Source organism: Antechinus flavipes, chromosome 2 (assembly GCF_016432865.1).
Source record: "Antechinus flavipes isolate AdamAnt ecotype Samford, QLD, Australia chromosome 2, AdamAnt_v2, whole genome shotgun sequence".
Classification (NCBI taxonomy): Eukaryota; Metazoa; Chordata; class Mammalia; order Dasyuromorphia; family Dasyuridae; genus Antechinus; species Antechinus flavipes.
In genome coordinates this window covers 171114415-171138734 of record NC_067399.1, presented here as the reverse complement: position 1 = coordinate 171138734, position 24320 = coordinate 171114415, and the positions used below count along the sequence as shown (strand labels likewise).

At 33.0% G+C, this 24320-nt stretch overlaps 1 protein-coding gene across 5 annotated transcripts in view; it reads left to right on the top strand.

Moving 5' to 3' along the window:
- The window catches only part of PLCB4 (phospholipase C beta 4), a 477498-nt gene that overhangs the window by 274799 nt on the left and 178379 nt on the right, over window positions 1–24320 (top strand). For all 5 annotated transcript variants that reach the window (XM_051975941.1, XM_051975940.1, XM_051975939.1 and 2 more), the window contains one exon: window positions 17550–17648. In XM_051975941.1, coding sequence (XP_051831901.1) covers window positions 17565–17648 — 84 coding nt within the window. In that variant the 5' untranslated portion in view covers window positions 17550–17564. The remainder of the gene's footprint in view (window positions 1–17549; window positions 17649–24320) is intronic.

Genomic DNA, 24320 nt, shown 5'->3' with positions numbered 1-24320 from the left:
ACTTCTGTTTGGTCCATCCATCCTCACCATGTCACCATCTTACACTCTCAGCTACATCACATATTCTCCATTTTCTTCATTCCTGTATGTGTTATCTTTTTTATTAAATCCTAAGTTTCGTTATCATTTTAATATGACTTTGAGCCTACTCACCCTGAGGATCTTGTATATGGCAGGAGAGAATGCCCCTGTGATTTAGGGAGATTATTTGTATCAATAATTCTTATTGCTGTGCCCACTTAGTAAATGTCCTTTTGTCAAAATCTGAGGTTACTGGTTTCTAGTCATTGAGAAGCATACTCAGATCTTCAGGGCTATCCTATAGAACCCAAGGGAGAGTAAGGAATGATCCCAACTTGAGTGTGGGAGTCCCCTAATGGAACACGGATACAGAGGAGATTCATTATTGAAAAGATTTTTTTAAAGGGAGTTAAATGGAATAGATTTTTTTCTCCTTTTTTCTATGTCTACATTGTTTTTTAGTTACAGAATGTAAAAAAAAGAAGAAAAGATCAGAATGGTGGTTATTTTTTATTTGGTTTTGTAGATACTTAACATAGGATAATGCAGCTAAAAGTGCCAGGCCTACAATACTGAGTTCAAATATGGCCTCAGCACCAGCTATATGACCCTGAGGCACGTCACTTAATCCTGTTTGCCTCAGTTTCCTCATCTCTAAAATGAGCTGGAGAAGGAAAAAGTAAAAGCTTAGTATCTTTGACAACATAACTCCAAATGGGGTTCCTAAGAGACAGACAAGATTGAAATGACTAAACAACAATAAACATGGGAATAAAACACCAAGTCCAAAAAAATCACAACTCTTAAGTTCCATTAAAAAAAATTCCTTAACATCCCTCTTTTACAAAGCTAGTTTCTGCCTTTAGTTTCAGGCACAAAAGAAGTAAGAAAGAGTTTTTGTAGCTAAGAATGAAAGAGTTTTCAATTCGTTTTTTTGTTTTGTTTTGTCTTGGAAATTATTGAAAGCCATACATTATCCCTGATGTATGGTCATGTAAACTGTTTTATCCATATAAACTGAGTTTGTTCTGAATCCTTTTTTACCTCAGAATGCAGGCCGCAGTCTCTAATTTTCTCCTGATATGGTTAGGAATTAGGTTCCAGAGGGTATAGTATTTTCCTTGAACTGATTCTTTCTATTCTTGTGTAAGATATGTGAAGATATCCAACAAGTTTATTTACATGGCAACTTTGAAAGTTTTTAAATACAGGAGTCATGATTAAATTGAAGGATTTGTATGTATTTAAAATTCTTAATAAGAATGTTAGTTTTTAAAAGAAAGGGTATGTGAAACCCTTTAAATGACACTACTTGCCAGCTGTTTTCATTATGTCTAAAAGTACCTTCTCTGATTTGGTCGGCTGTCTCTACCCAAACAAACTAAAGTTGAAACTTAAGGCATTTTCCAGAGAGATTATTCAGATACACATGGAAAAAATATTCCGATTATTGAGGCAAAATAGGGACTAAAAATAGCTGACTCCAGGACAAGTGTGATTCATTTCGGCTATATTTTGAGGATGCTGTCAGCCCAAACATGGGCAAATGTTGTATAGGGCAGGTTGAAAGAAGCCCAGAATTGGGAACTGGAGAAAAGGGAATATGTCAGAGTTAGTACAATATACAGATTTAGAGATCACTTATTGGGGATGGTTTATATAGAAAGAGGGTATGTGATTATTTTAAGTCCAAGTGTGAGGCTGAGGTTAAAGATCAGACTGGCAGGTGAAACTGGAACATGTGAATATGTTTAGAATAGGTTATTGACTTTTTATGTGTCTTAGATACATTTGGCAGTCTGGGAAAGCCAGACTACTTCTCAGAATAATGTTTTTAAATGCAGAGTAAGATACAGATGATTTCAAGGGAAAACATTATATTGACATATTTAATTTAAAAAGACTTGAAAAAATAATTCATAAGAACTTAGGTTAGCAACTTCAAGTTTATTTTTATTAAAACTTTTTAATTTTCAAAAGATATGCATTGATAATTTTTCAACATTAACCTTTGCAAATCCTTGTGTTCCAATTCCCTCCTTTCTTTATTAATTTATTTATTTCTTTGTTAATCTCCCCTTTTATTTTAAGAATTTCAAATTTGGTATTTAATTGGGGTTTTTTAATTTGTTCTTTTTCTAGCTTTTTTAATTGCAAGCCCAATTCATTGATCTTCTCTTTCTCTATTTTGTGCAAGTAAGCATCTAGAGATATAAAATTTCCTCTAATAACCAAGGGGTTATGTAGCCAAAGGTGGCTACATCCTACAAATTTTGATATGTTTTCTCATTGTTGTCATTCTCTTGGATCAAATAATTATTGTGTCTATGATTTTTTGTTTCACCCACTCATTTTTTAGGATTAGATTATTTATATTCCGATTAATTTTTTGTCTATTTTACCCTGGCCTTTTATTGCATGTAATTTTTATTGCATCATGATCTAAGAAAAATGCATTTACTATTTCTGCTTTTCTGCTTTTTGATTTTGAGGTTTTTTTACCTTAATACATGATCAATTTTTGTATAGGTTCCATATGTGGGTGCCAAGAAAAAGGTATATTCCTTTCTGTCTCCATTCAATTTTCTCCAAAGATCTATCATCCCTAACTTTTCTAGGATTCCATTTACCTCCTTAATTTCTTTCTTATTTATTTGTGGTTTGATTTATCTAGTTCTGAGAGAGCAAGGTTGATATCCCCCATTTGTATAATTTTGCTGTCTAATTCTTCTTGAAGCTCTCTTAACTTCTCCTCTAGGAATTTGGATGCTATACCACTTGGTGCATATATGTTTAGTATTGATATTACTTCATTATCTATGATACTTTTAAGTAGGTTGTAGTTTCCTTTCTAATATCTTTTAATTAAATCTATTTCTGCTTTTGTTTTATCTGAAATCAGGATTGCTATCCCCGTTTGTTTTTTTGTTTTTAGCCTCTGCTGAAGCATAATAGATTCTGCTCCAGCCTTTTATCTTTACTCTAAATGTATCTCTCTGCTTTAAATAAGTTTCTTATAAATAACAAATTGTAGTATTCTGGCTTTTAATTGAGTCGACTATCCACTTCCCTTTTAAGGGAGAGTTCATCCCATTCACATTCACAGATAAAATTACTATCTCTGCCATTTTGTTTAACCCCACTTATATTTTTATATTCCCTTTCCCCCTTTTTCTCCTCCCTTGTATTTTGTCACTGATCATCCAATTCCTCAAACAGCCCTCTCCTTTTGCAGGCCCCTCCTTTTTTATACCTTTTCCCTTCTACTTTTGTTCTCCCTTCTATTAACCTCCCTTCTTCCTTTCCCCCTTTCCCTCTTATTTCCCTATAGAATGAAACAAGCTTCTCTGTGAAGCTAAATGTGTCTAATATCCTCCCTTTGAGCCAAATCTGATGAGAGTAAGATCTACACAATACTCATCCCCCCACCCCCGTTTCCCTCAATTGCAGAAGGTCATATTTGCCTGTCATCAGATGTAATTTACCTCATTTTAACTCCATTTTCCTTTTTTTTTCCAGTTGAATCACCATTCCTTCTCTAATTTCTTTTTTTAATTATCACAATAAAATCAAATTATACCTGTACCCTCTAATTATACCCATAACAGAGATATAGATCTCAGGAATTAAAAATCTCATCTTCCCATATAGGGATATAAGCTTTTTAACTTTTAAAAGAAAGTTATTTTTACTTTCCTTTTTACCTTTTAATGCTTTTCTTGAGTTCTTTATTTGAATATCAAATTTTCTATTCAGCTCTGTTCTTTTTTTATCAGAAATAGATGAAATCCACCTTTCATTAAATGTCCATCTTTTCCCCTAAAAGATGATGTTCAATATTGCTGAATAATTGATTCTTGACTGCAATCCAAGTACTTTTGCTTTTCAGAATATCAGATTCCATTGCCCTTCAATCTTTTATAATGGAAGCTTCTAGGTCCTGGGTAATCCTGATTATGGCTCCCTGATATTTGAATTGTTTCTTTATGGCTGCTTGCAATATTTTCTCCTTGATTTGATAATTCTGAAATTTAGCTAAGATGTTCCTTGGATTTATCATTTTGGGATCTCTTTTAGGTGATCATTGAATTCTTTCAATGGTTATTTAGGACATTGGGCAGTTGTCCTTGATTTCCTGAAAGATGATGTCTAGACTCTTTTTTTTTCATTTTGGCAGATATATTAGGAAGTCCAATAATTCTTAGATTGTCTCCTAGATCTATTTTCAAGGTCAGTTGTTTTTCCAATGAGGTATTTTACATTTTCTTTTTTTGGGGGAGGTTTTGTTTGACTGATTCTTGAAGTCTCATTGATTCACTTCCATTTGTTCAGTTCTAATTTTTAGTGAATTATTTTCTTCAGTTAGCTTTTTGTATCCCTTTTGCATTTGTCCAATTGAACTTTTATATGAAGTGTTTTGTTCATTGCATTTTTTTTCATTTCACAGATTTTGTTTTTCAATGAACTGGTTTCTTTTTCATATCTATTTTGCAAGGAGTTGTATGCTTTTTCCATTTCATCAAGTCTATTTTTTAGGGAATTTTCTTTAGATAATTTCTGATGTTCCTTTTTTATACTCTCTTGCAAATGTGTCATTTCCTTTCCCCATTTTTCTTCTCACTCTCTTTTAAGATCCTTTTTGAATTCTTCCAAGAGATCTTTGTGAGAAGAGGACCAACTCATATCACCCTTTGGGGCTTCATCTGTAGCTGATTTATCAATGAATTTGAAGTCTGTTCTTGTCTTTCTCCATAAAAGCTGTCTATGGGCAGAGTTGTTTTTGATTTTTTGCTCATTTTTTAAAGGTTGAGGTCAGCTCTTAGGGCAAAGGGGAGACTGTCAGTTTAGTTTCCCCTTGGGCAGTTCTGCTGACTGACTTGCAGGACTGGGTAGGTGAGGGGCTCAGTGGCTCACAACAAAGCCCTCTCCTTATAGTATAGTTTAAGTTTTGATACTACTGAATCTGCTTTCTTTACAACCTTTTCACCCTGCTTTGTTTGAAGTTCCTTTTGTGCTTCTAAATGAACTTTATTATTATTTTTCCTAGCTCATATAATTTTTAGTAATTTAATTGGAATGGAATTACATAAATAGGTAAGATTGTCCTTTTTTATTATTATTATTATTATATTGACTTTACCCATGAACAGTGGATATTATGTCAATTATTTAGATCTAACTTTATTTGTATAAAAAGTATGTTATGTTTTTATTCATATAGTTCCTGTGTCTCTTTGGCAGGTATGTTCTTAGATATTTTATACTGCCTGGCTACTTCAAATGGTCTAAAACAATATTAAATAAATGACTGACATATAGTGTAGTTTCCCTATTTTTCTCTTTTGATTAAATCTAATTTAGCTTTAACTTTGTATGAAATCATGATTACTACACCTACTTTTAAAATTATATTACTAACCTATTTTATGTTTGTGAGTATCTCTCATTTTTATATCATTTTTCAGAAAGAAGCATAATGGAATGTTGAATTCAAAATTTTAAACTGTTGTCAGGTTTCATTCAATAGATAAATTCATCCCATTTTCATTCTAAGCTATAATTTACTTACTGCATTTTTCTTCTTCCTATGTCTCCTCTTTATTCTTTCCTACTCCTTTTCTTCCTTACTCCGCACTTCCTTCCTATTCCTTAACCCACCCACCCCTCTAAGAATCCCTCCCTTATCTTTTCTCCCCACCCTATCCCCTTGCTTTCTTGCTTCTTTCGAAATTTAGGAGACTTTTATACCCTTCTAGATTTATATGTAGTTCCCTCCTTAATCCATTCCCATGAAAGTTTAACACTACTTCCCTTATCCCCCCTGGCTTCTTTTACATCTATTCTTCTTTTTTTGCTACATTTGTATGAGATAATTGCTCCTTTTATCTCTGCCTACACAGTTATATATACATGCCATCATACTCCACTCAAACTTTTCTTTCAAACTACCCAAGTAAAAATGATGGTCATAAAATAACTGATAATATTTTCATTTAGAAGAAATAAATATTTTGATCTTATTGAATCCCTTATAATTGGTCCTTAATGTTTATATTTCTCGTGGATATCAAAAGTCACATTTTCCTTTAAGTTCTGCTCTTTTATCACAAATATTTGGAAGTCTTTCAGTTCGTTGAGTATCCCATTTCTCTCTCTTTTTTTTTTTAAATTCAGGATTATACTTGACGTTGCTGAAAAAAGTGGTTCTTGGTGGTAAGCACAGCTCTTTTGCTCTACAAAATACAGTATTCTAAGACCTGCAGTTCTTCAATATAGTAGTTACTAGATTTTGTGTAATGTACTTTCATGATATTAATTTTTCGTCTTATTGCTTTCAATATTTTCTTCTTAACTTAGGTTTGAAACCTGGATATGATATTACTGTATATTTTCCTCCTGGGATCTCTTTCTGACAGTGATCAGTAGATATTTTCTATTTCTGCTTTGCCTTCTTGTTTCCGAACTTCAGGGCAAATTTCTCTGATAATTTCTTGTAATATTGTATAAAATTCTTTTTTTTAAATTATGATTTTAGACAGTCCAATTATTCTTATATTTTTTATCATCAATCTGTTCTACAGATTTGTTATTTTTCTGATGAGATATTTCAATTCTCTCCTTTTTTAATCTTTTGATTTTTTTTTATTATTTCTTTGTGTCTTAGAACTTAATTAGCTTCCCTTCACCTAATTCTAGTTTTCAGGGAACTATTTTCTTCCTTTAGTTTTTGATTCTCTTTTTCACATTCGTTGTCTTTCTTTTCACAATTTCATTGATTTTCTTGAATTTTTTTTCTAATTTTTTCTTAATCTCTCTTATTTGATTTTTAAATGCTTTTATACATTCTTGCTGTGCTTGGAACCATTTGATGTTTCTCATAAAATAAAGAGTGACTTTTTAGCTTTATTATTTTTCTCTAAATGTGAACCCAGATTTTCTTTATCCCCACAGAACTATCTATGGTTAGATTCTTTCTCCTGTGCTTGCTCCTATTTATTTATTTATTTGTTTTTGTTTGTTTGTTTGTTTTTGTATTTTGTTTTTGTTTTTTTAGCATCTATTAGTGAGATCAGATTTTAGTCTTGAGGTATGAGTAATTATGTCCTAAGTCTCAATTCCTTCTTTTATTTTCGGAGATCTGTCCCTTCTCTACTGCTAGAGCTCCTGGTCATGCTGTGATGCACATTACTCCCTTCTGTCTTCCAGTCACCACTAACTAGAGTTGTCCTCTCCTCCCTGGAACTGAAACCAGGACTCTGCTCCTCCATTATTGCATTGGTCCACTCTGGACTAGCTCCTTCTCCCTGCTGCAGAGTAGCATGGAATGCATCTGGTCAGCACACCTGTGCTTGGCAATTCTAGATGGTGGAAAGTTCTTCAATCTTCTCCATTTCCCAACTGGGAGCTTAAAAGGACCTTCAGGGTCATCTATCTTCACCTCCTAATTTAATGAACAAAGAAAGCGAAGCTAATTGACTTTACCAAAGTTACATGGATCATAATGGCAGAGGTAAAATTTGAACTTCAATCCCATGACTTGTATTCCTCATATTTAACAATATCTTGTTTTTCTATTCATCCTTTTCTCTCTTTTGATTTTTAGATTTAATCCGTTGGCTGAATCCAGACATTTCTTTCTGTCCTTTCTTATTCTTGTCAAAGACCAAAAATTGAAACTAACAGAGTGTAATATTGAGTGGTAATGGAGGGGTTGGTTCTAAGAAGAAAAACGCCTCAAGTAAATAATGTCAGTGATGGCAGTGTCTACCCTACATATTAAACAAGTGCTTACATTTGGCAAGATACAACGAAAGAATGAGCAGCAGCAATTTAGGAGTAGGAAATGATCTCATGAGATCCACAAAGCAACTCAAATAGAGCACTTTAAAATTTACAGAGCTCCATGCAAGCATTATTTCATTCAAGTCCTAAAAGCATATTATTTCTACTTTAAAGCTGAAGAAGAAGTTAAGAGTGACCATGGGTCACTCCTCTGGTTCCATACCATACCTAAGAAATAGTTAAGACAGGATTTGAACTTAGGAGGGCTTCCTTTTGCTAAATTAAGCAATCTAGCCACAAGACCTTGCTAGTATTATATCTACTTTGTAGATGAAGAAACTGAGGTTTCAAGGTTTTAAGTGACTTGCCCAACGTACATAACAACTTCAAGATGCAAATAGTATTTTAATCCATCTCCTAAATCTCCTAAAAGCATTCATTGTTGTCTTTGCATTGTACCATGCTATCTACTAAATATTTCTTTTAGTTCTTTGCTCTTCTAAGTTGTTTACATCAAAGTAAACTCTGTAATATGTTCCTTTAAAGGCATGAATGAGGAAAACTAACAATATAATTAAGTCATCAGGTTCCTTCTTTATAAAAACAATTTTACTATAATTTTAAGTTCAATAAAATTTTAATTGAAATTGGGGTTTTTCATGTAAAGTTTGCTTTGGAAGTTAGCTTCAAAGTATGTTGCAAATAATTGTTTCATTTTATTCTCATTAATTTTCAAAAAATAAAATACACAAGCAGTTTCTGGATTAACATTTTAATTAAAATAAGTTGTTCATTTGCTATAATAAATAAGTTCTATGTACTTTCAAATGAGTATGAGGTTTCTCAAAATACTATATATCTTTCTCCCTCAAGAAAAGAAAGATCTCATACTCTTAAGCTATAGTCTTCATCTTTCATAACCTAGAATGAAAAAAAAGCTGGGTTCAAATCATTCATCCTCCTCCCCCAGCTTTTTTCAACAGTAGGATCTGTATGAATCACTTATTGATTCTGAGGGTCTGTTTCCTCATCGGTCAAAAGGGGTATGAAAACTATAATAGATTTCCCAGAGTATTGCTGAAAATTGTAAATGAGATAATTTATGTAAGCCACTTTATGAGCTTTAAAGTGCTTTATAAATTTCAGTTGTTATAAAGATTAACACAGATATTGATTTTTTGGGGAGAAGTTTTTTTATGTACATTAACTTGCATAGTTTCCTTTTTATATACTTTAAAAAGAGGGTATTTAATGAATTAATGAAAATGAATCTATTTTAGAATTTAGACAGATTTATCATTAATTACATTATGTATTAGTGTCAAATTAACTTTACACTTAAACTAAATTTACTCCAAAGGTCTAGGTGATCTTGTGAGAGCAGTTGATCTTAGAAATCGATTTGGGACGTAAAAGGAGTTTGTTTATTTATTTATTTATTTATTTTTCCAGTTTCCAAATGGTTATTTTATCAGATTTTGTTTGAACATTAAATTTATCCTTATTTTGCAGTCCAAAATAGTTACCTAAAGTTTGTTATGGGTTTTTTTCTTATGTTTATATTTTTATTTTTTTTATTCTTTGGTACAATTTTTGGGGGCATTCAGACTGTCACAGTACAAGTCAGGAGAGAGCTTTCCCTTTGTGCTGCCAATTCTGAGCATTTAAATTTTGGGTTGGGTTATGGGTTGTCTTTAAAGTCTGTTTTTGACAATCTCATTTTTTCCTATATCCTCTAAACCAGAGTTGTCTTTTCCCCTCCCATCCCCCCCCACACACATTCACAGTTGAACCATATTAGGAAAGGTGCCTTGATGAAAAGAGATCATGAAAAGCATCACTTGGGATGGGAACTGAACATGTCAGTACTTTTCCCTAAAAATTAAAAATAAAAAAGACCCTAAAGAGCGACTTTCCTCTCTTTTTTTTCCTTTTTCCTTTTTACATCTCTTGTGCTGCATCAGTAGACAAAACTTCAGTTAGTTTTATGAAATATAATGTCTAGCCCCTTAAAAATGGTTTATTTAAAGTCAAGAGATGAAGGTAATAAAACGTTATTGTAAGTTGATTATAGTATACTATCACAATCATATACCACAACCTGTTCAATTGTTCTCCAATTGCTGGACATTATCTCAATTTTGAATTCTTTAGCACCTTAAAAAAGCTGCTATAAACATTTTTGTACATGTAAATATTTCCCCCTTTTTTGACCTCTTTGAGATAAAGATCTAGTCACAGTTTTATAGCCTTTTGGGCATAGTTCCAAATGGTTGGGCCAGTTTACAATTCCACCAACAATGTATTAATGTACTTATTTTCCTATATCCCCACCAGCCTTTTTCATTTGTTTTAAGTGTGAGATAGTACCTCAGAGCTATTTTAACTTGCATTTCTCTAATCAATAGTAATTTAGAATTTTTTCATAAAATTAGAGATGGCTATCATTTCTTTTTCTGAAAACTGCTTATTTCCTTGTTGCTGTTGCTACTGATCAGTGGTTTCAACGATATCCCACTCTTTGTGGCCCTATTTTGGGATGTTTTCGTCAAAGATATTTGGAATAGCATCGTTTAATTCTCCAGATCATTTTACAGATGAAAAAACTGAAACAAATAAGGTTAAATGACTTGCTAAGATCACTCAGTAATTGTCTGAGGCCAGATTTGAACTCAGGAAAATGAGTATTCTTGACTTCAGGCCTGGAATTCTTTCTATGTATTTTACTGTCCCTCATATTCTTTCACCATTTATCAACATGCAAATGACCCATTTTTGTATAAATTTGACTCATTAGTTATTTATGAGAACTATAAATTAGATCTCAATATATTTAAGAAATGAGAACAGTATCAGAGAAACTTGTGGTAAAAATTTTGATGTAACTTCATTGATTGTGATATCTTTTACCCAAATTATAGTTTTCCCGATTCTCTCTTATAAATAGGTCTATTTTTGCTTTGGGGGCAGCTAGATAGATCAGTGGATAGAGTGTAGGGTCTGAAGTCAGGAAGACTTATTTTTCTGAGTTGAAACCTAGCCTCAAACACTTTTTAGCTGTGACCCATGGTAAGTTACTTGTCCCTGTTTGCCTCAGCTCCTAGTCTTTAAAATTAGCTAGAGAAACAAATAGCCTGCCACATCAGTATCTTTACCAAGAAAACCCCAACTGTGATCACAAAGAATGTACAATCTGAAAACAACTTAAAAACAACAAAAAAATGTTGCTGTTGCTTTGTCTGAGTTCATGATTTCTATCTCTGCCTGTTCTGATTCAGCTGAAACATAATACATTCTGTCCAGTTATTTTAATTCTCTGTGTGTGTCTATTTCACGTGTATTTCTTATAAACAACATATTGTTGGATTTTGGGTTTTAATCCTTTTTGCTCTCTACTTCTGTTTTGTGGATGAGTTTATCTCATTCACATTCACTATTTATTCCCATAATGCTTTCTTTCAATTTTTTTCTCTTTCTCTTTACTGTATCAATGCTGAAAAGTCTATTTTGATTTTGTTAATACCCTCCTTGATCTATCTTCCCTTTATCACACAAGTCCCCCTTGCATATTCTCTTACTTACTTCCCCTTCTATTTCCCTGCTGGGTAAGAGATTTATGTGCTCAACTGAGTATTGTATAGGTGTGTATCTATCTTTTTTTAAAATAATTCTGATGAGAGTGAATTCAAGGGTTGCTTGCCTCCTCCCATCCCCATTTCCCCCTCACACACTATAAAAGATCTTCCTTACATGCCTTCTTTATGTGAGAAAATTTTCCCCATTCTTCCTCTTCCTTCTCCTTTCTCCCAGTGCATCCCTCTTTCTTATTTCTTTATTTTTAATATTATCCCAATATAATTTATTCAACACCAATGTCCTCTGTTCATTTGGACTCTTAACTGTTCTAATAATGATAAAGTTCTTAGTATGTAACATATATCATCTATCCATGTAGGAATATAAGCCCTTTAACTTTGAGTCTTTGATGATTTCTTTTCCATGTTTATCTTTTTGTTTCTCTTGAGTCTTATAGTTGATTATTAGATTTTATATTCAGTTATGAATATAAAACATTATATAAATATAATTATAAATATAAATTATATTCATCAGAAATGCTTGGAAATCCTATATTTCATTAAATACTTAACCCCCAAAAGAGATTATGCTAGATAGGTTATTCGTGATTGTACTTCTAGCTCCTTTGCCTTCCAGAATATTATTTTCCAAGCCCTCTACTCTTTTAACACAGTATCTGTTAAGTCTTGTGAGATCTTCTCTTGGTTCCATATTTGAATTGTTCCTTTCTGAATTCTTGCAATATTTTCTTCTTGATCTGGGAGCTTTGGAATTTGGATATAATATTCTTAAGATTTTAGTTTGCATTTTGGAATCTTTTTCAACAGATGAAGCAATAGATTTTTTTTGTTTTCTCTTTTATCCTCTAGATTCTTGAAATATCATGACCAGCCTCTTTTTTTTAATCATGTTTTTCATGTAGTCCAATAATTCTTAAATTCTCTCTTCTTGATTTCTTTTCCAGGTCTTTTTATTCAATAAAATATTTCATTTTTTCTATTGTTTTTTGTTCTTTTAATTTTGTTTTATTGTTTCTAGATGTCTCATGGAATTGATGGCTTCTACTCGGTCAACTTGATTTTTAAGGATTTGTTTTCTGCCATTAGATTTTGTAACTCTTTTTTTCCAATTCAACCCATTCTGCCTTTTAAGGATTTCTTTTCTTTAGTGAATTTTTGTGCCCCTTTTAAAATTTGGGTAGTTCTCTTTTTCTGTCTTAAGTTTTCTTGACTTTGAACTTCATGTTACATTTGGCTTGGCTCATCCAGGAGTACAGGCTTTTTCATGCTACTATATTTTCAGAACTTCTAGGGATCTGCAAACTGTGGGAGTTCCCAAGGTGGTGTGATTCAGAAAGAGATGTAATTGTTGTTTTACTGGTATAAACTCTGATCTTTACCCAGAAAGGAACCCTGCTCTCCCATAGCCACAAGTGTTAGCACTCCAATCCTGCCTTAGAATTGTGACTAAGGCCCCTGTTCCTTTGTGATTGACCACAGCGTGTAATTACAACCCAGAGCTGCTTACAGACCACAGAATTTCCAAGAAGCACCAGGCCCTGTAGCCAACGCCCTTTGCAATCTCTTTCTGACCAGTTTTCCAATGCCTTTACTGTCTCTGGGCTGAAAGCTCCCAAACTGCTGTTGCAGGTGTTGCTGCCCCATCTAAGAACCACAACTGGTGCTTCTACTTCCTCAACTCCAAAGTTGGCTGTGTCTCTCAAGAATTTTATTTAAGATATTATTTTGAAGTTGTTTAGAGTAGAATATTGAGAAAAATCAGTTGGGTTGCTATGTTTGCCGTGCTATATTGAAATAATGAAATTTGGAGGAGTGGAAGAAAAATGAAGCATCCCATCAGATGCCTCCAATATGGAATAGTCTAGGAAAAGGGTTGAGAGAGCAATGTATTAAATACATTTTAAATAAATAAACATTTTAAAAACATTTTAAATAAGTAAATACAAATTAAATACATTTAGAAAGTCTTTAAGAAGAGATATAATGTTCTCAGTCACTTAGCTCAAACTCATCAAATACAAAAAGAAGTAAGAATTACTAGAAGATGTTTCTACTGCAGTTGCCTTAATTTTTTACACCCTTTCCTATTCTCTAGGGTATGAAGTAGTAGTTGCTTTTGAAACTGGTTTGATGAGAGGACTTTACTCAAGAAAATCCTAATTACAGCATAATACTTCCTTCTTTTTCCTAATACTTTCAACTTTCCAATCCTTTGCCCCAGAGAATAGATGTATGTATATCCAGATACAAGAAATTCCTTGATTCCAAATTTCCTTGTCCTGCCTATCTCTGCCAGATCTATAGATGGCTTCTTTAGTAATTAAATCTTCTGTGAGCCCACCTTGGAGAGGGATATCAGGTTTGAATAAGAATAGAAGAGGCAAATGAAAGTATCCACATTGTATTATTCATTTCTAATTTGAACAACCCTCTTTATTATCTTTCTATTCTTCCATTTCAACCTCCCTCCTATATTTGTGTTCTCTTTTATTAACCTACTAAAATACTTAGATTTTGGTTATCATTTTAGAAAGTATCTTTCTGGAGGGACCTGATATATATCATTTTGATTGTCAAACAAAGAATTCCTGGACATATTTCATCTATGCTTTACTCTGCCCACTGAGCTATCTTGAGTATAATAAATTTTATTCAGCAGAAAGTCAAATTTATAATCCATTTTAGTTGCATAAGACTTCAGAAACAATAAGACTATTTAAAAACTCATTGGTCTCCTTCCAAAGTAGTTAAGGTATTTACACTGGAAAAGGTGCATGGGTATATATCCATCCTTTGTCTTTGTAACAATCCCTTCACTGATTGTATTAGACTGCTTTCCCCTCTAAAGTAGAGATTATTAACTATTTTTATGCCATAAACTCCCTTAGCAGTCTGGCATAGCTATAGACCCTATCTGAAAAGAATATTTTAAAAATCATAATTAAAGGAAAGGCTAAATTTCAAATATAATTTAGTGAAATGTGGAGGTGATTTTTTTTTCCCTTTCAAGTTCACAAATCTCTCTTGAAATCTATGCACTGATCCCTTGGGGTGATCTGTGGTAGTTTAAGAATTTTGTGTCCCTCTCCTATAAACTATTTTGAGTGAGATGGTACTTCTCAAAGAGGAAGAGAACAAAAAGCAATGAAACTTTCAGTATCTGACCTCAGACATAAGGAAATAGTACTTTGTAAACAGGTTATATTGGTGCAACACAATAACAATTAAAAAAAAAAACAACAACCTAATTCTAGCTAGCTGTAGATAGATTTTAAAGTTATTGTTAAAAGAGATTTCTTTTAAAAAATAATCTTCCAGGTATGACAGCTAGAAAACATATTTTAAAAAGAAATAATTTCTCTATCAAATTTATTTTATTCTCAGGTCACTCATTTGGAGCATAGTATCTAAATTCATTTTGTTCTAAATTTTGAAGTAGTTTTTAGAGTTAGGTAGTATAATGATTCACTGTCTGCTAATATTTTCCAGTCATAGAATCATAATTTAAAGTTAGAAGGAAAGTTAGAGGTCATCTGATCTGACTACAGTTTATAGATATAGAAACTGAAACTCAGGGAAATTAAGAGATCTGCCCAGGATCACACTGGCAGTGATTGACAGAGCAGATATCTAAACCCACACTCTCTGATTTTAATCCCAGTGCTTTTTCCCCATGACACCATACCATTTCCAAATATGGGGTCAAATTGGCCTCTTTCTACAGAGTAGGCCATTAAACAGATTCTCCTCATGCCAATCTCTTAGCAAGTTCTCGTGATGGTAAGCAATTCTTTAGCTCAGACTCATAATTCTGAAAAATCCAAATTCTTTCCCAGTCTGCTCGGCAAGTGCTTCTGACCCAGATTTAAATTTATCATAAACTCACAAAATTTATAGAAATATATGTGCATAGGTTATGAACCCCCTTATACTTCTCTTTGGGACTTACCTACTGTAGTAAGGAAAAATTATTTGGGGATGTTTAGAAGCTGGATATGAATCTCAGGTCTGCCATTAATGCTTTGGGCTTAGGTGTTCTTATTTTTTTTAAATAGAAAGGTTGCTGGTCAAGGTGATACTTAGTAGTTTCTATTACCAGAGAAGGCTGAATAAGGTAGATCTCTTGAACGATAGGTTTTCTGAACAATAGGGAGCTAACCCCATTGCGTGTCCTCACTGAGATTCTAATATTATATGGGAGCCCCAGTCAGAAATAAAGCAATCTCCCCATCCTGCCCTGATAGATAGACAGCTAGATAAAATCAAATAAATGAAGAGGTTGGATTTTATGGTGTCTAAGCTTCCTTCTAGATCTAAATAGGAAGCTCCATTAATCTGCACTGCCCACTTTTGGTAACCTCTCCAGACTAATCGATCTCCCACAGTGCCTGGCACAAATTAAATACTTAACAAATGTTTGTTGAATGATCCAATATTCATTTTCTTTCTCTGCATTTGGAACAAAAGCATTACAGTTCTTCACATTAAGCAGATGAACTTGAAAAAAATTCAAATTTGTGCTGTGAGTACATGTGAATATAATAGCTGAAGGGCTTGGGAGTGGAAGGGAAAGTAGTGAACACAGAGTGCTTCTACTGTATGTCCTGTGAAATAGGTTTGGTAAGGACGCACGGAATCCAGGTCAGTACTTTGCTCACCCCTATGGCTTACTCCATTAATTAATATGTTTTTCATATATATATGAAATTTTGTGTCCCTCTCATATATATATACACACACATACAGACAGACTCTTATTGTCACTTCCTTTGGAGAACATAGAATGTAAAATCCAGATGTCTGTTTAACTAAAGAAGGAATTAGACAGTTTTTCGTTGCTCTCTGTATTCCTAGGATCTAGCATGGTGCTTGCCCTTAGTAAAATCTTGGTAAATTTCTACTGATCATTTTCTCCTTGTCACCAGCAGTCTAACAGAAATGAAAGGAACTTACTCTTTTCTCAAATTGGTATTTAATGTCAGGACTTTTATACCCGTGGACAGTCATTCTGGCTGTGGATCAATCTATAACACATTTGTGTTCCAATGTAATTGTTTTGAAATCCATTTTACTCTGCAGAATACATAAATTCAATGAACCTGCAAATAGAAATCATGTACTTTCTCAGCCTTAGGTCCAAGAATTTTTCTCTTTTAGAACTGAATAGAAGAAGATCTACTACTGATTTTACATTGCATTTCTCCTTGCGTCAGGAAAACAAACCCAAGTTCAACTTGCTAGTCAGACATTATTACTGGTCTGATCTAGAGAAAACCACTTCACTTCTGTTTACCTCAGTTTCCTCAGCTGTAAAATAAGGATATGATAGCATTCTAATTCACAGAGTTATGAGGATCAAATAAAATAGTAATTTTCAAATGCTTAGCACACTGCCTGACACCCTAGTAGACACTACATAAATTCTTATTCCCTTCCTTCACACCCCACTCCCCATGCCTTAGAAGAAAACCTCTGCCTCTTTCCACCCTTTCTAGCAAGGTGAATCATCTTTGTGTCTTTCAGTAGCAAGTTGGTATAGAATCTCAATAGTGTTAATTCATGGAGTGTTGCATTCCACTTGAAATGGTGATTAATGAAAACTTCATCCATACTTTTTTATTGTTAGATTATTTCCATCATGTCTGACTCTTCATAACCTCATTTTGGGCTTTTATTGGCAATTAATGGAGTGGTTTGCCATTTCCTTCTACATTTTTTTGAACTGAGATAAACATGGTTAAGTGACTTGTGCAGGGTCCCCCAGCTAGTAAATGTCTGAGGTGCTTTGAATGAGTCTTCATGATGCCAAATTTAGTGTTTTATCCATTGAGATCCCCAATAGGCTTTTAAAGGGATGGATCAGTAATGATATTTACAGCAAGAAGTCCCTACTTCACAGAGTAAAAATTGTAGTATTGAAAAATATATCTTCAAAACATTTCTGGTGCATTATTGTTTACATTGCTTGTAGTTTTTTTTTTTTTTTAATAATATTGTTTATCCATAGTGGGAGAATAAAAGTTCACCCAAGTATAATGTTAGTAAAAGCTTACCAAAAGAAAAAAATATGCATGAAAATAATAAATATCATTTTGATTTTAACTTCTTTTGGTTAACTTACTAATTAGCAATTCTTTTTATTTTCAGGTTTTGAAGATAATTATGGCCAAACCATATGAATTTAACTGGCAGAAGCCAGTTTCCCCATTTTTACAGGAGGGAGCCATTTTTGACAGATATGAAGAGGTAAAAAGATTTGTTACTAATATTTTCTACTAAATGTTTTCTCCATTATATTTTTATTTTATTAAGTATTTTTCAATTACATGTAAAAATATGTTTGTTTCTTTTTAAAATTTTGATTTTCAAAGTCTCTCCCTCCCATCCTCCTTACTTCTACCATGAAAAGACAAGTAATTTGATATAGATTATACATGTGAAGTTATGCAAAACATTCCTATATTAGCCATGATGCAAAAGAAAACAGAAAACAGCAAAAAGAAAGTTTAAAAATGATGCTTTGATCTGCATTCAAACTCCTTCAGGTTTTTTCTAAAAGTAGTTTGAATTTTTCATCAGAAATACTTCAGAATTATCTTGGATCATTGTATTGATCAGAATAGTTAAGACATTCACAGTTGATCATTGTACAATATTTCTGTTACTCTGTAGAATGCTGTTCTAGTTTTGCTCACTTACTCTCCATCATTTCATGTAAGTCTTTCAGGATTTTTCTGAAATTAATCTGTTCATCATTTCTTTTTATTTTTTTTAAATTTTTATTATGCATTTATTTTTTAGCACTTTTTTTCTTTTTAAATTTTGAGTTCCAAATTCTCTCTGTCCTCTCAGGCCCTTCCATATCCACCAAGAACTCAAATAACATGATATCAATTATACATGTGAAATCATACAACACATATTTCCATATTTTTCAAAAAAACAAAAAAAATTAGTGAGAAAATTTTACTTTAACTTGCACATAGAGTTTATCAGTTCTCTCTCTCTGGAAGTAGTTGCCATTTTTTTCATCACAAGTCTTTTGGAATTGTCCTAGGTAATTGTATTGATCAGAGTATCCAAGTCTTTCACAATTTATCTTCACAATATAGCTGTTACTGTGCACAGTGATCTCCTGGCTCTGCTTACTTCCTTTTTCATTAAATCATATAGGTCTTGCCATTTTTTTCTGAAGCCACCTCCCTCTTCATATTCCACAGCATAAGAATGTGCCAAAATTTGCTCAACCTTTTTTCACTTGATGAGCATCTTAATTTCTAATTCTTTGTCACCACAAGAAGAGCTGTCATAAATGTTTTGGTGTATATAGGTTCTTTTAATTTTTCTTAACTTTGAACTTTATGTTAAATTTGGGTTTTGCTCATGTTTAAGGTGAGAAGGTATTATCCAAATTTTCAGATTTTTTTTGTGTAGCTGTTTCTTTTTGGGGGCCATTTTGGTAAGTCTGCAAGTTTCTGGTATTTGCAAAGCAGTGTGATCCAGAGAGAGAATGGTCATTGCTCTTTTGATTTGCACTCTAGTCTTTACTCAAGAAGGGCCTCTGATTTCCTGAAACCACAAGTCCTAGTGCTCTCTTTGTGTTAGATCTGCATCCAGGTCCACAGTTCTCCTGTGACCAAAATGAAGGAGAAATATTTTTTTCATCAGCCCCTGAATAGTCTCTTTATCTTTTGAGGGAATATGTTAAATGTGTAAATCCTTGCTTTATGTTTTGACTATTGACTGATGCACATTTGTAAATTTTTTATGTGTTTTAAGCATTTCTTTTTGGTAGAAGATATAAATAGCTTCTTTGATGCCTGATGGCTACTTTTTATATTGAGTACTTTTTCTAGGAGGACTCTATCACTTTCAGGGAATACCCTGGACATGAACACCTAATGTATATTGTGAAGATTTTCCCTACAGCTACTGAGTGGTAAGGCAAAATAAACCAGATAGGATGAAAAAAAAAACTTAATTACAGTATTTGAGAGATGATAGTCCTCCATGGTTGAAATTGGCTTGTATGAGTCCAGAGTTATACTCCCTTTTCTGTAAGAAGTGCCTGATGTATCCAGGATTACATTTTGGGAATTGGCATCACAGAAAAGCAAAAGGATTAGCCACTGCTCAAAGCTCATCCCAAGACTGATTTTTTTTAGGATCTGAAGCATATGTTCAAGGCATAGCAATTTAAAGGTGGCTCTGACTTCTGTTCCTATGTTGAGATAACTATTTAATAAAGAATACTGGCTACCAAATAGACATATTAAAATTTTATGACTTTTTAAGAGTTTTTTATCTATTTCCTGGGAAATTGTAGCTTTTCAAAAATTTTATTCTAAACAGACACCAATATCCAAAAACCCACATTCAGTTCAAAGTTTGAATATTCCTCCCAGTCAAATTGTGGTAACAAATTATCCTTCAAACTAAAGGCAATATAAAAGCTTAATTTAACTACAATAAATTCAGTCTGTTTGTGGAAGTGTTATTAGAATATTTAGCATACTAGCAGGTAAAAGAGGAGGAATAAAGAAAGGGTAGAAGTTGTGGTTTTCCAATTATTCAGTTGTTTATGACTTTTTGTGACTCTGCTGGCCATTGCATGCCAGACCTTCCTATACTTGACTATTTCCCAAAGTCTTTCCAAGTTCATATTTGTTGTTTCCATGACACTATTTATCTGCCTTATCCTCTGCTTTTGCTTTCCAATGAATCTTGTGTTCTTATTTGTGGCTTCAGTTAAGCTTCAGCTTCTGTATTGAGTCTTCTAGTGAATAGTATGAATTATTTTAAATATTGACTGATTTGAACTGCTTGCTGTCCAAGGGAACTCTCAAAGGTTTTCTCTAGCACCCCAAGTCAAAAGCATTGGTTCTGTAGTGGTCAGCTTTCCTTTTAGTCAGGCATTGCTACTGGAAAAAATTATACCTTTGACTATAATTTTTTTCTCAACAAGGTGATGTCTCTGCTTTTTAGTATGTTATTCAGTTCTGCTATAGTTTTCTTCCAAGGAGAAAGTATCTTCTTAATTTCATAACAGCAGTCACCATCTGCAGTGATCTTTGAGCCGAAAATATAAAATCTGACACTATTTTCATTTCTTCTCCCTCTATTTACCAGGAAGCGATGGGACTAGTTGCCAAAATCTTAGGTTTTTTAATGTTAGGCTTTGCGTCAGCTTTTACACTCTCTTCTTTCATCCTCATCAAGAGGCTTCTTAATTCTTCTTCACTGCCATCAGAGTGGTTATCAAATGCATATTTGAGATTGTTGGTATTTCTTTCAGCAACTTTATTCCAGCTTTTGATTCATCTAGATTGGCATTTCATATAATGTGCTCTACATGAAAGTTAAATGAATAGGGTGAAACTATATTATCTTGTCATATTCCTTTTTCAATCTGAAACCATTCCCATATTTGGTTCTGTTTCTTCTTGGCCTGCGTGCAGGTTTCTCTCGAGAAAAATAAGATAATCTAATATTGCCATCTCTTTGAGGACTTGCCACATTTTGTTGTGGTCCTCAGTCACAGGCTTTAGTGTAGTCAATGAAACAGAAGTGGATGTTTTTCTGGAACCCCCTTGCTTTATCCATAACAGTAAATGTTGGCAATTTACTCTTTGGTTCTTTTGCCTCTTCAAAAACCAGCTTGCACATCTGATAATTCCCTGTCTATACATTGCTGAAGTCTTGTTTGCAGAATCTTATATGAAATGAGCCCAATTGTTTGCTAAATTTGAACATTCCTTGGCATTGCCTTTTTTTAAGGATTGGGACATGAACTGATCTTTTCCAATTTAGTGGCCACTGTTGTAGTTTTCAAATTTGCTAGCATGTTGAGTGCAACATTCTCATAGCATCATACTTTAATATTTTAAATAACTCAGCTGAAATTCCATCACCTTCACTAGTCGTACTGTTAGCAATGCTTCCTAAGTTCCACTTGACTCATTTTCCAGGATATATGCCATTAAATAAGTAATCATATCATTGTGGTTAGAGGTGATATTAAGCTCTTGAATAGTTCTGTGTAGTCTTGTTACCTCTTCTTAATCTTTTCTGCTTCTGTTAAATTTCTACAATTTTTGACTTTTATCAGGCCCATTTTTGCATGAAACTTTTCCTTTATGGCTCTATTTTTTTTGAAGAGATCTCTTATCTTTTTCTTTTTCCATTGCTCATTTAAGAAAAGCTTATTTCTCCTTGCTTTTCTGTTGGGTATATTTTTCCCTTTCTCCCTTATCTTTTATTTTCCTTTTCCTCAGATATTTGTAAAACCTCATATGACAGGCATTTCATTTTCTTGTTCTTCTTTTCTTGGAAATATGATTTTTTTTGTTGCTGTCTCCTATACAATATTGCAATCTCTCCATAGTTCTTTAGGCACTCCGTTTACTAGATCTAATTCTTTAAAACTATTCATAATTTCCACTTTACATTCATAAGGAATGATAGTTGGGTCATAACTATATGATCTAATGATTTTCCCTACTTTCTTCAACTTAAGCCAGAATTTTGTAAGAATAGAGGGAATCATGAAAACAGAGAAAATACTTTTCCTTTGACTTTATATCTCCTGCCAGAGAATGGTCTTTAGGAAAAGATAAAATTAACAGTTTTAGTAGTGAATTGATACTGAAGGGAAATAGGAAAGTGATAGGGGATTCTTACTATTTTCAAAATGTTAAAAAAAAAATCACACTTAGATAAAAATCATCCCACCATATTGAAGATATGTTCTCTGAGCTATTGTGAGTGATGTTAAAAAGATAATAGAGAAGAGGGAAATGAGTGTAAGACTAAGAAAGAATAACTGTCATTTCAATCTTCAAAAAAAAAAAAACCCCAAAATTTCCACACCATTGAGCTTAACTTTGATGCTTGGCAAAAATACTAGAAATTCTCATTAAAGAATGGTTAATTAGCATCTAATAAATTAAGAGCGATCAAAGATAATCTTCTGATTACATTAAGTATGGGTCAAAATAATTTATTTTGACCTTTCAACAGGATTGGTAGAGGAGTGCTATTTATGCAGTTTATCTTGATTTTAGGAAAGTATTTGGCAAAATCTACTGCTATTATTTTGAACAAAATGGACTATGCAATAGGACAGTTCAATGAATTTGGACCAACTTTAATGGCAAGACACAAGGTATCAACATTAATGATGCTCTGCTAGCTTCAAAGCTTCAATTGGTAACTCAAAGATCTATGTTTGTCCCTTTGCTATATAACATTTTTATCAAAATACATATCAAATAGTACAATGATCAGTTATGCAAATGACAGAAAGTTTGGCACTATAGCTAACACATTGGGTAATAGAATCAAATTTAAAAACAAACCAATCTACCAGAACTTTAAATTGAATACAACAAGATGAGTTTACTAGGGATTAATATAAAGGTACCTTTTTTCAAAATAGTATATGAGGTGAAGAGAAGAGAAATATGGCCAAATATACCTTAATGAGACTATATACATGAGAAATATCATGATTAGTCCTGAGAACTAGATTTTAGAAAGCAGATTAAGAAGTCCCAAAATTGATACTCACAATAGGGTGAGCAGAATAGTGAGGACGTTGAGATCATATAAGGTTATATAAGAATTATTTGAAGCAAGAGATGTTTGTCATGGAGAAGAGAATTGTGAGGGTTGTTATAGTTGTCTTCAAGAATCTGTCATTTATAAGAAGAAATGAATTTGTTCTGATTGGTCCCAAAGGGAGAAACTAGGAGCAATGGGAAAACTTTCTAACTAGAATTAGCCACAAATGAAACATACTATGTCAGGAGGTAGCAGATTCTCCCTTATAAGAATTATTTGTGTAAAACTTTCAAGACCGCTTGTTAGGTATGTGATAAAGAAAATTCTTACTCAGGAATCATTTGGTAAAATCCATGTTATTCTTTGATAATTCTGCTGTGAAACCAGACATTGGGTGACCAATTTTCAAGTAGAGTGCATTAAAATGAATTCAATATTGATTTTATCTTGTTTGTAATTTAATCATTCTTTGATGACTCAGAAAGCACTCCAGAATCTTGCAGTGATGGTGCATCATTATCATATTATGCTTTACTAAGGAAAACTACTGTAGTTATTAGAAGATTAGGGGGGTTAAATTCTAGATATATAAAGTATCTAGATTTTATTAATCATCAAGATACTTTCATCATGGTTTATTTAACTTAGACAATCTAAGTAACATTTCCAACCTCTTAATCTGGTAATAACAACAAACCTCTAAGCTTTACGAAGTAGAACTCTGAACTAGTTAAAGTTGCCATGCCTGCCTCTCCACAGTTTATTATAAGTTCTATGATGGAATATAACATAGGCAAAGGCATCGTCCTGATATCAGATTTTACTTTTGGACTCTACTATTGGAACTTCCCTGCCCATGTAAGCTCAAGCCTTCTGAAAAAATGAAAAATAATTCCTCCTTACCAAGGTTTTGAGGAGCTTTGACATGTGAAATCACATAGTATAAAGATTGGGCAACTATTGATTTTGTTGGGTAAACATGAGCAATAACAATAGATTAAATGTTTGTGGAATTGAATAATCTAGATCAGGCTAATTGACTTTGTTCTAGGAATTGACTTTTCTCAATATTCACAGTACATTCCCAATATACTCAGATAATTACGGAATCTACTTGTTAATTTGTCTAACTTAAACTGTGCAATAGAATTCAAAATCATGAATTAGATACAGACTGCATGACATTGAGCAAATCATTTAAAATCCCTAATCTTTATCATTTGTAAATATGGTGATGGTATGTATTAGATCCTTTATAAGGTCATTTTCTAGCTCTGAAATTTATTGGTTTTTATTCTCTCTCTCTCTCTCTCCATACACACACACACACACACACACACACACACACACACACAC